Source organism: Crocodylus porosus, unplaced genomic scaffold (assembly GCF_001723895.1).
Source record: "Crocodylus porosus isolate Cpor-Errol unplaced genomic scaffold, CroPor_comp1, whole genome shotgun sequence".
In the NCBI taxonomy this organism is placed as follows: domain Eukaryota; kingdom Metazoa; phylum Chordata; order Crocodylia; family Crocodylidae; genus Crocodylus; species Crocodylus porosus.
In genome coordinates this window covers 21267374-21285200 of record NW_017728909.1, presented here as the reverse complement: position 1 = coordinate 21285200, position 17827 = coordinate 21267374, and the positions used below count along the sequence as shown (strand labels likewise).

At 57.2% G+C, this 17827-nt stretch overlaps 1 protein-coding gene across 1 annotated transcript in view; it reads right to left on the bottom strand.

Annotated features, from left to right (window-relative positions):
* CNTFR (ciliary neurotrophic factor receptor) overlaps positions 1 to 17827 on the bottom strand; it is a 260349-nt gene that overhangs the window by 82111 nt on the left and 160411 nt on the right. The window contains exon 4 of the mRNA XM_019531876.1: positions 14868 to 15098. Within this exon, the coding sequence (XP_019387421.1) occupies positions 14868 to 15098 (231 nt within the window). The remainder of the gene's footprint in view (positions 1 to 14867; positions 15099 to 17827) is intronic.

The following is a 17827-nucleotide window of genomic DNA, read 5'->3' as shown; positions in this document are numbered from 1 at the left end:
AGCAGGTCCAGGGGGGTGATCCTCCCCCTCTATGCGGCACTGGTCAGGCCGCAGCTGGAGGACTGCGTCCAGTTCTGGGCGCCGCACTGCAGGAGGGATGTGGACAGCATGGAGAGGGTCCAGAGGAGGGCAACAAAAAAAGTTTGTGGGGCTGGGAGACAGGACTGGTGAGGAGAGGCCGAGGGAAATGGGCTGATTGAGTCTGCAGAAGAGAAGACCGAGGGGGATTGAACAGCAGCCTCCACCTCCCTGCAGGGGGGGTGCAAAGAGGATGGAGCTGGGCTGGTCTCAGTGGGGGCAGGTGACAGGACAAGGAGCAATGGGCTCCAGCTGCAGCAAGGGAAGTTGAGGTTGGATATTAGGAAAAACTTTCTCAGTAGGAGGGTGGTGAGGCACTGGAACAGGCTCCCCAGAGAGGCGGTGCAGTCTCCATCCTTGGGGGTGTTGAAGACCCGGGCAGACCAAGCCCTGGCTGGGATGATGTAGTTGGGGCTGGTCCTGCTTGGAGCAGGGGTTTGGACTAGATGTGACCTCCGGAGCTCCCTTCCACCCTCATTTTCTAGGATCTGCGATTCTAAGGCTACTTACGCTGGGGACTGCAGCCCCGAGCAGGGTTGCGGCTCACATGAAAATTCACTCACTGATGCTAGTGCCCGGGGCTTGGCAGCCAGGAGCAGGGTAGCCTGGCAGAAGCGGGGCTTGCAGCCAAGAGCAGGGTGGCCATGGGGAATGGTTGCTACGGGATTTCTGGGCTTTATCTTCAAGGCACTCCCAGAGGCCAGACATTCCCAAAAAGCTGAAGGCTTTGGGGTGAAGACCGTCTCTGATCTTCCAGCCCAGAGGGATGCTCAGCTGCAAAGGTAATCCTCATGCATGCAGGAGGCAGAGCTTTCTGGAGCCTGGCTTAGCCTGCACAGATCCACCTACACCCTTGGTCCTCTGGAAAGGTGCAAAAGTAGAGCCCAGGGCAGCCCTGCAGGATTTGCAAGGCTGCCCGGCTTGGTGCTGGTCCTCCCAGAAAGCCTGCAGAGCTGATGCTGGTAAGCACAGGCTGGACGGGCTCCTGCTGCCCTTCCTGACCCTGGTCCTCCTGGCAGGCGGTTGCTGGGCTCCACCAGGCCTTTCCGATCCATCGCAAAGCCCCGGTCCCGCTGACTGCCCAGCTCCAGCTGCTGGAACCGGAGGCCTCACAGGGTGATGGGGACGGGGGCAAAATGTCATGCAACTCGTCAGTCACGTGCGAGAGGATCCCAGGATGGAGATGAGACCAGACCGGGTAGCAAGCACACGGCTCCCCTCGGGACAGGCTCATAAACCATTTTAATAAGGGAGCCCCCCCGAAACCCCTCCGTGATTGAAGCAAACACCGTCTTGTTTAGTTGGCTGCAAACGCTGGAGGACCCCAGGGAGCTGTCGGGGTGGGGGGGAGAAAAGGGACATCTGTTTCGAGCATTTCCACTCTGTGCTCTCCCAGGCTATTTCTATCTCTTCTTGTCAAAATTTATCAGCTGAGTAATTGTTTAAACAGCATTAAAGCGCTCAGAGCGAGAGCGACTGGAAACCGTCCTGCCGCTCCCCGCGGTACCGATGCTGACAGCTCGGGAGGGCCTGGGCCGCGAGCGCTGCGGCGGCTGGGGAAGCGCTCTGGTTCGCGGGCCCGGCGGAGGTGCGGAGCGGGGGTATCCTCCTCAGGACGCCTACAATGAAAATCCCGTCTTGTCTGCCACGTCTTATCCCCGCCTTGCTTTCCAGCCCCCCCCCCCGCTGCACAGACCTGCTGTTATCATTGCACATTTATTATTCTAAATTATGCACAGCCGACAGGCCGGATCTGCAAACCGGCGCTAATGACAATGTCATTCACGCTGAAATACACCCGGTTCCCCCTCGGCCGGTCCTTGCTCTGAGCAAAGCAAGCTGTTTGCCGGGTCCCTCGCTGGGCACCCGGCTGGCTGGGAGAGCCGCGGCGAGAGCAGCGGGGACGTGCTGAAGCCCGGGGGTCGGAGTAGATGCCCTATGGAGGTCCCTTCTCGTCCTGTTGTCTGGTTCTGCCTAAGCGCTTGCCACTGGGGGCTTGAAGGCTGACCCCACCCTATTACAAAGGGGAAACTGAGGCACAGAGAGGGCATAGAGCAGGCTTTCCTTGACATGGCGCTCTCTTCAAGCCAGCCGCCTGCATAGAGGCTGGTTGCACAGGGCCTACCCCGGCCCAGATGGACACCGAGCAGTCTCTGCTGGGAACTCCCAGGAAGGAGATGTCACCCCTCCCCGGGGCAGCTGCTTTCTCTGCCCTGCACCTCAGTTACCCCCGATCGGTTTTGCTGCCTTTGAAAGCCGTGGCCACTGATTCAGGGCACTGTGGGGTCCTGTCTACAAGGGCTGTAGCGTGCATCGCCCAGCCCCGTGCACCAGCCCCTCGGCTTTGTCCCAGGATCTGGCTTCCAGGGTGGCCCCCGGGATGCAGCACTGAAACACCCGGACTAGCACTAAGCAGTTTTTAGGCCGGCATTTGCACGTGCTCCATGTGTTACACATCTACTGCGTTACAGCGCAGTGATGCTGTGTGCACCAACTTGGGAGTAACGTTAGTCCCAAGTCAGCCCCCCCGCCCAGTGTTCCTGCACAGTAACGTGTCTACATGTGTGTCACCGCACAGCAACTACTCAGGTGTAAATTTGCTACCCGCAGCATGCAGGTAGCGAATTGAAGCCCAAGTCAGTGTAGACACGCGCCTGTACTACGCAGTAATTTTCGGTTACTGCGCTGTAGCCTAAATTACTGAGCTCACTAGACACTGGTTTCGTGTCGTGACCCCTCGTTCTTGTCTGGTGGGAGACAGTCAATAATAAGTCCCTATAGAGTTTATCTTCACTATTTAGTATGTTGTAAACCCTCCTTGGGTCCCTCATCAAGCATCTCTTTTTTAAGCTGACCAGGCCTGACTTCTTCAGTCTCTCCTCCTAGGAAAGCCCCTCCATCGCACTCAGCATCCTTATTGCCCTTCTCTAGCTCCTCTAGATCCTTCTGGAGGTGTGGGGACCAGACTGAGCACATGCACCATGCACCACGCTGGATGCACCATGGATTTATCAAGGGGCATCATGACACTTCCCGTTGTGCTCACAACCCCCTTCTTAATCATCCCGAACTTGTTGTTTGCCTCCTTGAGGGATTCTGAGCACAGAGAGGATATTTATAGGGATGGAGATCTCACCCCTGTGCGGTAACAGCTCTCGGGGAGCCCTGGGTCTCCTCCCGGGGTGCAGCCAGCTCTCTGGAGCCTCAACCCCACAGGCAGCAGAGAGCTTGCCCAAGTATTTCGGCAACAGGCACTTCGCATAGGCCATGCCAATGAACGGCAGCCAGGGCAAACAGAGCCCGGCTCGCCAGGAGCAGCAATGCACGCTTGCAGGGGCCCCGGTCTCACTAGCACACACGTACACCCCATCCCCAGCAACGCACGCTTGCAGTCGCTCCCCGTTCTCAGGGCACGTTGCTAATTGCCGTCAGCGCTGCCGACAGCTTGGAGGGGAAGGCATAGATGAGGACAGGGCGGTGGGGGGGCCTGTGGGAGGAGAGGGGGGGTCTGTGGGAAGCTGTTTACACAAGGGTTTGGATACTCTAATTATTGCGCCAGGTTTGTCATGTTAACAAGGATAAACAAAGCTAACGAGAGCAGGGAAAACACTGGGCTGCCGTCCACGCCTGACGCCGGAGCCCTGGCGCGCTGCGGAGCTGGGGAGGCCGAGGCAGCCGGGGCCGTGTTAGACCCCAGGGTGAATTCAGGGGACCGCTCGGTCCAGGCTTTGAGGGGGCTTCCGGGTGAGGGACCCAGAAGACCCCATCAGGTCTGGTCCCCGCACATCCAAAAGGAGCTAGAGGAGCTAGAGAAGGTGCAGAGAAGGGCAACAAGGATGCTGAGTGCAAGCTTTGAGGGGCCTTCTGGGTGATGCCCCACACGCATTAGGGCAGCAAAGCCAGGGTCTGCCCTCGATGCCGCGGCCCCTCCTTTCGGGCAGTGCAACCCTCCAGCTCATTTCACTGATGCCCCAAGTCCAGAGGTGGGGACAGGGTTTCTGGAAGACCGAGCTCGAGCTATAAGCTCGCTCTCTTGGACTGCAAAGCAGCTCCTGGGGGGTCACACCAGCAGGACAGACGCAGGCTCAGGCTCCCGGGGCAATGCCTGCTCCCCTGCACGCCCCGGCAGCACAGCCCCTCGGCAGGCTTTGCATCAGGGCACCAGCTGGATGGATGAATTCAGGGACAGGTTCTCCAGGGCACTGAACAGCCTCATCCAAGGACATTCGCAGCAAAGCTGCGTGCGTTTCCCAGCTAGGACTGACCCCTCTGCTCAGGCTCAGGCTCAGACGGGGAAGGGATTTCCCCCCTGCGCAGACTGATCTGGACTGGGGGCTTTGCTTTCCTCTGCAGTGGGTACACGGCCTCCGCCTGGGATCTCGGGAGCATCTGTGACCCCCCTTTGCAGTAGGAGGCTGTTTGCTGGCCGCTGCTCTCCCTGCAGCGGGGCTGGGGGTGATGCCCGGGGCTGTGTCAGGGCTGATGGTCATTTTGCAAAGAATTTAGGCTTTGGATGTATCCGAGCTGGCCTGGACAGGGGTGCTCCTGCCTCTGGTAGGTGTTCGACGAGCTGTGACCTCTGGAGCTCCCTTCCAGCCCCGCTGCGCTAGGATTTTTAGGATCTGAGCTGACCCGGGCCCGGAGGGGGCTTCGAGACTGCCTTCTCTTCTCCCACGGGGACAGCGCACGTGCCTACGCCTGCCTGCCTGCACGCGTGCATTAGCATTTGCATGGGCCCGGCAGGCTGGTGCAGGGGTGAGAGCCGTGACGGGTGGGGGAAGATCCTTGCAGAGTCTAGCATGGACATGGGGGCGGTGGGATTACTATGGCACGGAGGGGATGGCCAGCAGCCAACACTGGCCACAGAAACCCATTTTAAAGAAGAGCAAACCAGGAGCTTCCAAGCCCCTCTCCGATGCGGCTCCTCCTCCTGCTCCTTCCTCGCCCGCTGATCGACATTGGCATTTCTTATTACTTTACAACCCACTGGAGACAGAAACACTCGCTCAGCTCACAGCCTGGGCTCGATCCTGCGATCCCTGCCCAGGCCAGGGCCAGGCGGCAACGGGAGGAAGGACTTCGCAGGGGCGTTCACAGGGGACGTCTGCTCTCGCTTGCCCTGGAGATCTCAAGGCACCTAGCATGAGAGCCTGGCTTAGCTCTGGCACCTTCTCTTGGGGCCCGCGGGCACCCTGGCACCTGGACCAACGCTTTCCCATACAGAAAGCGCCAGGCCAGGAGGGGAGAGAGAAGCAGAGGGTGACGGCCAGCAAATGCAAAGGAGAAATTACCAGTTGGCACCAGTCTCTCATAGCCTCCAGATCAAGACGGGAGGCCTGTCTGGGCGGTGACGGGGACAGGGCTGGTGCTATGCGAGAGGCCATACCATGCCGTCCCCTTCCAGCCACGTCCAAGGTGACACTCGCCCTTAGCGAGGCACCTCTGCGGGACAAACACCAGGGAAGCTGGAGGAAGTTTTACGGGCCATATGTCGAGACGCCTGGGGTTGTCCGCAAGACCACGGACTTAGATTACGGCCCCTTTGCAGAGGCTAATGAACGCCAGCTGCACCCCTTGCTGTGCCCAAGCCCCCTCTGCCCCCCGCTTGCCACCACGCAGCTCCCGGCGCCCCCCGCCCGAGCAGTCCCGACATGTTTACCGCAGGAAGGGGGGGATATTTTTATTGGTTCTGACATCGGCTGCCCCGGATTATCATATTTTACGCAGCAAGCCAAGGAAGCATCACTCTGCTATGCCGGGGCCGGGCAGCTTGCCTAGCTGTGTGAGGGAAGGGAAGGAATGCAGCGTGTGTGTGCGTGCCTGCGTGTGTGTGTGCATGCACACGCTTGTGGGGGTGGACGCACGTGTGTGCGTGTGCGAGGAGGCCAGTTCGTTCGGCGCATGCAAGCAGAGCCCTGTTTCGTCTCCACCCCAGGCCAGCCCCGCAGGAGGGGGCAGAAAGGCTGCATCTGCCTCTGGCCATGTTTGTTGTCCTAGGGCTGCTCCTAATTCCATTAGAGCTAATTGCACTGGGGAGTGCGGCTTGGGAGCCGCCTTTTTGTTTTCAAGCGAGGCTGTCTTCATTCGCATGCTGCTCCCGCTCCCCGCGGTGCCCAGGGCCAAACCCGGGCACGGGCAACAAGGTTTCTGGGCTGAGTTTTTGAACCTGGAGTGATGGACCAGCCCCAGACCCAAAGGCTGAACTGCAGAGAGGCCGGATGGAGATTGATGAGATGTCGGGATAATCTAATCGGCCTCATTTGTAACTCCCGCCCCGGCAGCGTGGCAGTGAACCGTGGGTCACTTCTGCTCCTTGCTGCTATTGCTGATGAGGATGCTTTGCCGAGGGGATGACCACCGTGATGCCAGGGCATGTGGCACCCCTGTCACCTGGGATAGGGGCAGCTCGGTCAGGAGGTCTCTGGGCACCGTCAGCTTGTGCGAAGTTCCCAGCCTCCGGGAGAAAGGCTGTTTCCCATCCTCTTCCTCATCTGGCCCTGCTCCGTGAGCCTAGCGGGCGCCCACCTCAAAGGCTGCTGTCGCCTACAGACATGGCCTGCCTATTTGCTTGGCTGGGAGCTTGTGCCACCAGCCCCAGGGCGGTCTCCCTCTTTGCCCCGGTTCCTTTCATTAGTGGTAGGCAAGGGAAAGCCCTGAGGGGGCTTTTCTAGGGGCACCTGAATGATCCTCTCCAAACAAGCCCCAGCAAGGTGCAAAAAGGGATGCACTGACTTGAGTCTTCTTGGCCCAGCTCGCAGCTGCCAGCCAGCACCGTCACGGTCATTTGCCGGAGCTGGCAACCCCGACCGCGGCTGTCCCGTGGGCTCTGGGCACCTGGCGTCATGCTACTCATATCGAGGGACACACAAACTCTCCCCATGCTGCCTTGCCTGGATTTGTCCCCCACTCCCAGCCCAAAATGCCCCTTGCAAGCAGCTCAGAGCTTGGTACGCTGCGAGAAGCGGAGCTGGGGCGGGGGTGGTGGTCTGGGCAGCGGAGAGCAGGCTGGGAGCGATCTGAAAGGATCCAGAGCATGGGGTGCTCACAGGGATGGGATACCATCCTGCTCCGGCCCCACAAGGCAGCCAGCAGGTATGTGTTATGATGGGGTCCCCCCGTCTGCTCCTGCTGGGGGGCGGGCGCAGGGCCCAGGAGGGCAAAGGGGGTGCCCCATGTCCTGCAAATGCAAGAAGAGACCAGGCAAGCTGCATGGCCAGTGCCTCCCCCAGCCACCGAGAAACCAGGCTGGGCATCAGACACCAGCCGCCGAGTCCAGGGGTATTAGGGGCACCCCCTGCATCCCAGCGCCCCGTCACTGCTCTGCTGGCACCCTGGAGGCAGCATGGAGAGCCAGCCCCGCGTCATGTCTCCATCACCCCGGTGCTCCCCCTGCCCGCCTCCAACGTCTCCCTTCTTGAAGGAGGAGGGAGTTTGCAACCAGCGGACCCCCCCGCCCCCGCCCTTGCCTCCAAATAACACCCCCCTGGGCACAGCTGGATCCCAGCTGAGCAGCAAAGCAGCTTCTGAGAGGGTGGGAGGGGACCCGGGGGGGGCTGTTTTTATTTATTAGCGGCTGATGCTTGCTTGGCCCCATCTCATCAGGCCAGGGAACAGGCTCGTAGTCTCCCGGCGCACATGTGGTTCCTGTTGCTTGTGTCTCCCCCCCCGCCATGCTCCGGGTTTGTTTGTTTTTCTGTTAATTTGGTTGTTTTTCCATGTCGTTTTCTGTCAAACCGCATGTTTTTTCCCTTCCTCGCGCCAGCCACTCGGTGACAGGCAGCAAGGGAAGGAGGCCGGCGCGAGCCCCGCTCTCCCGGCCGCCCGGGGCCGGCAGAGGCGAAGGCAGCGCGGTGTATGGTGCTCCCTGCAAAGCCGGGCCGGCACCTGCCCCGCTGGGCACACTGGGCATGGGGGGCCTGCCAAAGGGATTTGCGCTCCTGCCCCGGGAAGACCCCCCTGGGCCGTGCTGGCTTGCAGTGCTGGTTTCTTTCCAGCCTCTCCTGTCCTCTCCAAGAGCCTGGACGCTGGATCCAGCCTCGGTCTTACGCTCTTTCCTTCCTAAGCCCCCGTCAGAGCATGAGAGGCTGCCGCGCACCCCCTGCCCGGCCAGCGCGGATGGAGGGCAAGAGACCGCAGACCGAGCCTTTAGCAGCATCTAGACGGGTGATTCTCAACCGGGCGGCCGCGACCCTCTGCAACGCCTGGAGATCCTTTCCAGGGTGCCGCGGGGCACCACGCCGTGGTAGTCCTGCGAGGCGCGACTCACTAGAGACTGCACGCGGCAATCCAGAGTGTCCAAAATGCTCGGGCCTGATGTGGCCTGGTTTGCCACAGAAGAATTGCTCTGGTGCTTGTCTGTGGTCAAAAGAGAAGGGCAAAGTAAGAGCCGGAGCTTTGGGGGGAGCTCAGATCTGTCCGGGGTGACTTGAGTCTGAAAAAGCTGAGGACCGCTGGCCTCGTTAGATAAAGATGAGCGCAGAAATGGGAACAGACAGACATGAGAGTGTGGAGTGGGGGAGAAGGGGTAAACAGGGACAGGCAGGCATGGAGAAGGTATGGGCAGAAGGTAGGTAGGTAAGTTGGTGGACGGATGGATGGATGGACAGATATGGATGGATGGATGGATAGATCTGGATGGATAGATGGATAAATGGACAGGCAAAGATGATGGAAGGGAGGAAGAATGGATGCATGGATGCATGGACAGACGTGGATGGCTGGCTGGATGGCTGCGGATGGATGGATCTACAGATATGGATGGATGGATGGGAGGGTGGATGGAGAGATGGAGATGGATGGATAAACAAACAGACAGAGATGGACAGACAGATAGATAGACAGACAGATAAAGAGGCTGGGTGGACACAGGAATGACCGGGTGGACAGGGTGACGGACAGACATGTACAAGAATGGGCCGATGCCCCGGGTCTGCTCTCACGCCCTTCCCGGCCGGCAGCCCAAATCCTCCTGCTGCGCCACACACAAGGCCCCCCAGTGCCCTGGGCCCAGGCCCCTTGCTGCCCTCCTTCCCGTGCCCCCAGCCCTCCTCTCCGGGTGGCTGTCACCAGTGCTTCGCGCCTGCGCTCCCATGAGGACAGCCGTGCGCCAAACCCCAACAAGCGCGCTGTTTTCGGGCACTGCGGCTGCCCCAGCCCTTGGGCCGGGTGCTGCCTAGCTCAGCGTGCCAGGGCTGCAGCCCCCTGCCCAGTCCCCTCGCTGCTGCCCCGTTGATCCCTGCTTGTTCTTGCGCCAAGACTATCCTCCAACTTCAGTCTCTTCTCTCCCTCCCCGGTTGTCATGCTCCTCGACTCTATGGGGGTGGCAGCAATCACGCTTGCTCTCAGCATTCGCTGGGCTTAGCTGCGTGAGCTCCTTTAGGTGCCCTGGAGGCAGGCTCTCCATCTCCCGGATCCTCCTTGCAGCTCATCTCTGCCCCTGTGTGTTTCCAGGGATTTCCACCAAGGTCTCACCAGTGTTTTTTGCAATGGTATCAACACTTCCCTGCCCCTCCTGATGCATCCTCAGATCGCATTTGCCTTTCATGTAGCTGCATTTTATTGATGGTTCATCGCTGTTGTGCGATTAATTAACAGGCCTCCTCACGTGTTATTTCCAACCAAAGAGATGACACTCGAAATTTGCATCAGTCCCTAAGTGCATGGCTCTGCACTGTTCTGTGTCACCCCATTTCTGTCCCCGCAGCGCCCAAGGTTATCCCATTCTTCCAGTCGGGTATGCTCTTCCTCCTCTGAGCCCGATGCCTCCCAGCCTTGCATCCTCAGCAAACGTGGAGCCATGTCAAAGCTTCCCGACAGATTAAATCAGTCCTCTCACCCAAGCAAGCTATCAGTCCACTCCACCACGGGTAAACCCATGGCGCCACGTTGCACTTGGTGCCATGTCTCTGTCCTGTTCGAAAGCCCAGCATACAAGTGGGATGAGATGCATGGGCCTGGGATTGCCCAGATCATGTTTTGCCCCTTTTCTTAACTGCACCTAATGCCCTTGCTGCTCTCCAGTCATGTGGGGGCCCTGGCAACTCAACAGGGCGGTCAAAACTCCTCGCTAAAAGACCTGCAAGTTCATGGGCCCAGTTAGATATGCTGGTCTGGTCCCCGCTGCCTCGAGCACATCAAGCATCCTGAGCTGTGCCTAGCTGATTTCCGGCCCCTTCCCATTCTCCGCCTGCAATCTCACCCTCCTTACTGAACCCCGAGCACGGCGTTCACGGAGAACCGGGGCCATACCTAGATTACCGCTAATCTCCACTCCACCCTCGCTGCCTGGAAGCTCCAGTTCTTCCATCCTCGTTTTCTCCGTCATCACATGGCCAATGAACCCTTGGCTTGTTGTTTTAATTTCCTCTGCGAGGTCGAACCCAGCTGGAGCTTTGGCAAATCTCCCCGCCTCCCTACGCTTCCTGACCTCCGAGATGGGGTTTCCTTTGCTAATTGACACCTTTCCCCATTCTGTAGGCTCTCTGCTTATGCCTAATATCCCTTGCGCTGCGCGCCGGTCTGGCGTCCTTCCTCACCGCTGCTTTCCCCGTTGTGTGCAATGCAAGCTCCAGGTACTTTCTGCATCTTGTACTTAATGAAATTCCAAGTTTTTCCCACATTCAAGTCCCTGAGCTCTTTGGTCCGCTTCACTCCACTCACTTGTTGCTGTAATTGCTCCACGTTCGCCCTTTCGAAGCTGAGCACCCTCGAGCCAGACCTGGTTTGTTAATCCTCCCATTTAATTTAAACTGAATCCACTCCAAATCGCTGGATCCGAGGTCGGTTTCCATCATCTCCTCCCCGCTTACTCAAGCCGGTTTTGCAACAGCATCACCTTTTGTTGGCTCGGTAACGATACGATGAAGAAATCTGTCAACCTTTCATCCAGAAAGAACCGAGCCCCCAAATTTATTCTTCGCTCTCGAGCCGCGGTGTTGACGGTCTCCTGCACTGTGAGTCCTGGTAATAATTATCTCTCTAAGACTATTCAAAAGGTGTCTCGCCACATCTCAATCGGCTGCTTGGGGTTAGACTAGACCCTCAGTGCGACACCAGTCTCTTAACCCCTCTTCCCCCAAAATGTCTGGATTCAAATCAGTTCTGATTAATCCAGGCTCATTAACGTAGGACGCTACGCCCTCCCTTCCCGGGATTTCTGTCTTCCTGGAGGATGCGTGCTCCTCAGGACCTGCGTTTTTGTTGCGACTGACGTCTCACTGGGACTTTGTTACCGCTAAAATATCCGGTTTGGCTTCCTGCACCTGTAGGTCGAGTTCCTCCATTTTGTTGCCAAGACTCTTGATGCAAAATAGAAGGAAAATATCTTGACCGTTTCTCTCTGGTCCTGTCCAGTTTGCTGGGAGCAGCTCCAGTCTCTTCATTAACATTATTACCTCCCTGGTGACTTTTCTCATCGGGATCTCTTCTCCTGCAAAGACTTAGGAAACCCGCAGGGTCCTGGCTGGAGGGTCTTGCTCCTCTGCTCAGGCTCAGACCGATGCTGCGCTGGGGCAGGAAGGGATTTCCCCCGCTCAGGCTGGTCCGGACTGGGGGGCTTCGCCTTTCTCTGCAGCGGGCCCGGGCTCTGTCGAATGCATGCAACACTCCTTGCAGCAGTAGGAACCCACCGGCCCTCATCCCCTGCAGCAGATGAAAGGGGGTATTGGATATTTCAGCACGAAGCCTGGGAGTTGCGAGCGATGGCTATTTGCAAAGACTTTCAGACTAGGTTGGCCAAACACCTGTCTCGGGCGGTGGGGACAGGGATGATCCTGCCTGGAGTGGAGGCTTGGGCTAGCTGTGACCTCCTGAGGGTCCTTCTAAGCCGGATGCTGTAAGATCCTATGCGTCCTCCTAGCCTCTGGTTTTCATTTTGTCCTTTCTGGTGTGATTCTCTCTGCATCTGTGCTGACCTGATTCTCTCGTCCTCCATCTTCAAGCCAGGGGTGGAGGGGACTCAGCTTTCTCTCCGGCCTGAGACCCCAGAAACCTTTTCTCCCAAGTCCTCAGGGACATCCAGCCCTCTGTCCGCACCCGCCCCCAAGGCTATTCGTCAGGTGCCTGCAGGAGGAAGGAGCCGAGCTTGCAAAGGCAGAAGCTGGCAGGGCACGGGCAGGGGAGGGGAGCACTCACAGGGAGCACTAAATTAAGATCCAGGCCGTTAAATTAATTACCACTATAAGCGTCTCACCTGATTAATTCCTTGCACACTTAATTGCGTTAACAGCACTGGGCACTTGCTTATTTACTTATTATCACCTTCTCGTGGCCGAGCCAGAGGCCCCCGCCATGCCCGACCACGTGCAACTCTCCGCAGCCAGCCCCAGCCGCAGCACGCGAGCCCGGGGCTAAAGGAAGCAGCAGGATCCCCCTAACTGCCCTGAGCAGGTTTTGAAGCCCCGGGTAGGCAAAGCCCTGGCTGGGATGTTGTAGCTGGGGCTGGTCCTGCTGTGAGCAGGGGTTGGACTGGATGTGACCCCCTGAGCTCCCTTCACACCTGAATTTTTTATGATTTGATGTTATGCTCCGGCCTCCCGGGTGACATGAGCTGTGGCTGGATAGGCATCACCTAAACATGCCCACAGCAGGCATGCCACCCTGGACTCTTGGCTTGGTGAACTGTTAAGCCAGGATGGCAAGATGAGGGTCAATAAAAAGGAGCTGCAACCTCTCCAGCCTCGTTCCACGATTACCCGAGCTCAGGATCTTGGCACAGCATGTCCCCTACACCGACCGACCGGTGCAATACAAGGCAGCTGTCACTTAGACACAGTCGGAGCAGTAGAAGTTATGTAGGGTCTCGTGCACACATGGGAACCTGCAAAATGGACAGCGGCTCCCTCGAGGGCTGGGTTTTGTGCGCCTTTCATTGGTGCTTACTCCCGTTGAACAGGCCATTGCAAATGCACCCGGGACTGCAGCATGTGTGTGCGTGTGTGTGTGTGTGTCTGTATGGGGGGTGAGGGGGACTGTCCACAGCCAGCAGTTCGGGAGCTCTGCACAGGTTACCTGCAGCTTTACTTTTGCATAAGTCACCTCAAGACCCGCTGGTGAGCTGGAGTAGGGATCATCCTTGAGAGCTTGCCGACACCAGCTTTTGCTTTCCCTTGGCAGTCACTTCAGCAGAATTACCATATTTCCTCATTTGTAATGCACATCCTAATTCCCAGCACCTGAATTGTGGGAAAGGGATGCACACTGTGCCCCACGCAATACAGCACAGTGACTGTCAAACCCTCATCCCATGCTCACGCACATGCAAACACTCACAGTCCTGTGAGATACCCGCTGGCCAGCAAACCCGCACGCACGGGCACGCACACAGGTCCTGTGCAATCCCCAGCTGCGCTCAAGCAGCCCCTGCACCTGGGCGTACAGAGAGTTTTATGGAGCATCCAGGAGTCGCCACCAGTTTCTAGCTGAGATGACTTCACCGTGGCATGTTCCCGCGGCCACATCGCCGTCTCAACCAGACCGCGACCTCTCGTTAGGGCCAACCGCAGTTTGCCATCGTCTGGGGGAAGCTGCCCCGAACCACCATGCCTGACAGGACCCTGATTTTTTCACCCCATTGGGTCGGAAGGGGAAGTAGCATCCCCTCCTGCCTAGTCTCTGGGGCATCATTGACCTACAGGGGCGGACGGTACCAAAAATGGCCTACCATCGTCATCTCAAGAGTCTGGAGAGCTACTGCCAACGATGCCTCTAGAAAATCCTCCGCATCCCATGGGAGGATCAGCGCACACACGCCAGCATCCTTGCTAAAGCCAATGTGACCAGCATTGAGTCGGTGATCCTCAAGCACCAACGTTGCTGGACCGGACATTGTGCGCGGATGCCCGAGTCTCAAATCCCCAAACAAGTGCTCTGCTCCCAGTTTAGTTATGGCCTGAGATCTCGCGCTGGGCCGAGGAAGCGCTACAAGGACACATCGAAGGCAGATCTCAAGACAAAGGATGTCGGCGTTGGCGGAGCTCACCTGCAATGGCACTGCAACCTCAACCGAGCAGCCCGTTTCAGGCTAAAGCATCTTGCCCTCAAAGCAGAGAAGAGGGAGCGGAGGAAGGACAAGGAGAGGAGTCCCAGCAGACCTATTTGTGGGTCAGAGATTGGACTCTTAAGTCACTTCAAGAGCTGTGGCAGAGGCCATCCTTGAACAGAGGGATTGCCGGCAACGACTAAATGCAGGTGACGCAGTAGGACTTCCAGCTGTGCTGGGCCGTAGCTATGGTGCCAAAAAGCAGTATGGGAGGAAGAAATAAAATAAAATAATATAAAATAAAATAAAATAAAAATGCACTGATAAGCACAAAGACACTGAAGGGAGGATGAAACCACTTGCTTAAAAACTCAAGGACCAGCATAAAAAGCAAGTTACAAATGAGACAGAACTACTAGGTGCAAGTGTATAAACTTGGCAAGCAAAACGAGCTGAGATGAACATCTCCACTAGGAAAGGAGGCGGGGGGCATGCTAGCATAAATACAGGGGTGCAGAGACCTGCGGGATCGTGCAGGGTCTCGGTCTGTCAAGGACAAGCAGCACTAGGCTGCACCGACTTTTTATCCAACCGGTTGGTGCCCAACGAACCTCACTGAGCATGGGCCCGAGTTGTGTTTTCCACGATGCCTTTGGAGTCTGGAAAGTCCCAGGCGTGCAGCGCACACCGACTCCGGCAGCCCGGATAGCAACTCGAAACCGCCGAAGAAAATATGCCGCCGAACAAGATCAGGGGACAGGCCCAGGACCCCCGCGCCCGCGTCGTGCAGGTCACGCGCCCGTGTACTCACTGCCCACTTTGAGGAAGGTCTGGTACTTGAGATGCCAGGAGGAGCCTTCGTAGCAGGAGTACTGGCCGCTGTGCCCCAGGTGCACATTGCGCAGCACCAGGTAGGAGCCGTTCAAGTGCGACTCGTCGATGTCGCTGCCGTTGACCGTCCAGGTCACGGCCGCGTCCCAGTCCATCGCCCCGCACTTCATGGTCACGTCTGCGCCGATCCGCTCGTACTGCACCTGGGTGTCTGCGGGAGGCAGAAGGAGAAGACCTGGCTGAGACCTGGGCCCAAAGCAGGGGGGCAAAGGGGAGACCCCGGAGCGGGACATGCCCTGAGCACAGCCCCGGGAGCCAGAAGCACGTGAGCCCTGACACCGTCGTTATGGGGGAGTCCAGGAGGGGATGCGGGGCTTTATTTGCACCCTGCTTTTATTCCCAGTCCCCCCAGAGCTTAGAGCCAACTGCTTGGCTGGGGCAGCAGCACTTCTAGGCACGCCGTGCTGAGGAAGTCGACTGGCTCATTATCTAGCATTATGGGACTCTGTAATGATCTGGCACAATTAGAGGACTGTTCTGATGAATAGTATTTGAAACTCAACCCGGACAAAACAGTTCATGCCTTTTTTCATCTCTCTAATAATGCCCAGCAAATGCTGAGTAAGAATCAGCTTTTGTGCAAAACCCGTCAACTATGAACCCAACCCCAAATATTGAGTCCACCTCAACCATAGTCTCCCCTATCGGCATCATCTACAAATAATGAAGAATAAACTTCCTCCTTCGGATCTTGGATGTAAACAGGCTACTTTAAGAGTCTACAAAAAACTGCTCACATTTAATTCACTACCGATTTTTGAGGAACAGAATGACCCCCCACCTGCCAGGCCAAGCATTAAAGTTGAGAAGGCTATTCTGGAGTGCGGAAAAAACGCTGAATGAGGAAAATGTTGGCATAAAAAAAAACTGGATCCAGCAATGAAGCACAACTGACATCATTCATACATTTTTTTATCACAGACCCCACATCTAAACCCTCTTGCCTTTGCTTTGCCAAGGTGAAGCTGGGCCACGTTGCACACGGTTCATGGAATCAGATAATCACAGACAAGGAGGGTGGGAGGGAGCTCAGGAGGTCACATCCAGTCCAGCCCCTGCTCCAAGCAGGACCAGCCCCAACTCCATCATCCCAGCCAAGGCTTTGTCTACCTGGGGCTTCAAAACCTCCAAGGATGGAGACTTACTACGTCAGTGGCATTTTATTAAAGACCCCAAATGTGAGTGTGGCAAAATCCAAACTATAGCACACATCGTGGAGGAGGGTCCTATTTATCATTTTAATGCTCGCACTGACAACCTGCGCCAGACCACTCACAGTGCTTTGCAATGGGTGTCAAATTTAAAACTGTCACTCCCCTTAGTGTGGTTGTTTATAGCTTGCTCTGTCATTTGGGTGCTGTATTTCATACGAATAAATAAAGGAATCTACTTGATTCCTTCTTAACTCATCACTCCACCGGTGTTAGTGACTCTATCTCCTTTTCAATGACCTTGCTGCTTCAGGGGTCCCCAAGCAATTCCCCAATTCAGTCTAGTCCCAACATCCTCCTGCAGTACCCTGGGCAAGGTACGCCATGACTTGGGGCCTCAGGTTTCCCCATCTGTAAAATGGGGGCAGTGCTCCCCCAGCTCCAGGCTGGTTGGTGGTGAGAGGAAACCAGCTCCTTCGGTCTGGCATGTGCTGCAGCAGGGACAGCACATCACATCTTCCCTCTGCGCTTCACAGAGAAGGGGGCAGCACATTTACACCAGAGGAAGAAACAAAGTGTGGAGAGCTCAAGTGTCCCAGGTCACACAAGCAGCCTTTGGCAGAACTGAGAAGCCAGCCCACTGCAACCTGCTGCCTCCGGGCGCCCCGGGTCCTGGGCCCCTGGCTCAGGGTGGTATCAAGAGTGAAGTACCGTGTCTGTATGACCTGGGCCCTCGCTCCCAGCAGCACCTTCAACCGGTTGCGGTGCCCAGCACAGCTCTAGTGGGGGAGCCAGTGCCCCTGGGCGCCCGCTGTGCCAGCAACAGGGACCGGGGCTTTGACAGTGTCTTTTGCGCTGTGCAAGTGGACGTGCCTAGTGCACGGGGCTCCTAGCTGGATGAGGACGCCTCTAGTCTGTGCAAGAGGCAACGTCTCTGGCAGCAATGGAGGAGACACGGGGGCATGTCACACCCCTCAGCCCGGGTGAAAGACTAAGCAGAGGGTTTGAGGACTAGGAGCAGGGTAAAACACTGGAGCCGGCTATGCAAAGAGGTGGTGGACTCTCCATCCTTGGAGGTTTTGAAGCCCCGGGTAGACACAGCCTTGGCTGGGATGATGCAGTTGGGGCTGGTCCTGCTTGGGCAGCGGGTTGGACTGGATGTGACCCCCTGAGCTCCCTTCAACCCGTTGTCTGTGGTTCTGTGACTCTGGGGGCTTTTATTTTATCCGGAGACGCACAAGAGAGACCAAAGCAACTTCCTGCAAACCAGACGCCACTTTATTGGGATATTATTATCCATCAGGCAACATGACCCAGAGCAGCTGCATACAGCAGAGTATACACAGACGGTTGGGGCTGGTCCCACTTTTTGAGACATAAAAAACCAAAATTCTCCTTAAGAGCCTCTGCTAAGGTCCATGTGTGTATGTAGGTCAGGTGGATCAGTAACATTAGCCCCATTTTAAACATGGGGAAACTGAGGCCCGAAGCAGGGAAGCAGCGATGGGATGGAGAGCGGGGCCCAGATCCGATACACACGCACGCTCCCGGCCTCTGCCTCTCCAGGATTGATGGGCCCCGCTTCAAGTCATCGTGGCGGTGGCTAATTAGATCTCTGTGCCTCTCGTCATAAATAATGCATTTCATATTTACCCAGCGCACGGGGGTGGGGGTGCAGGGCGCTCTGCAAGCAGAGACAATGACAAGGGCTCGGCCCCCCGGTGACTCG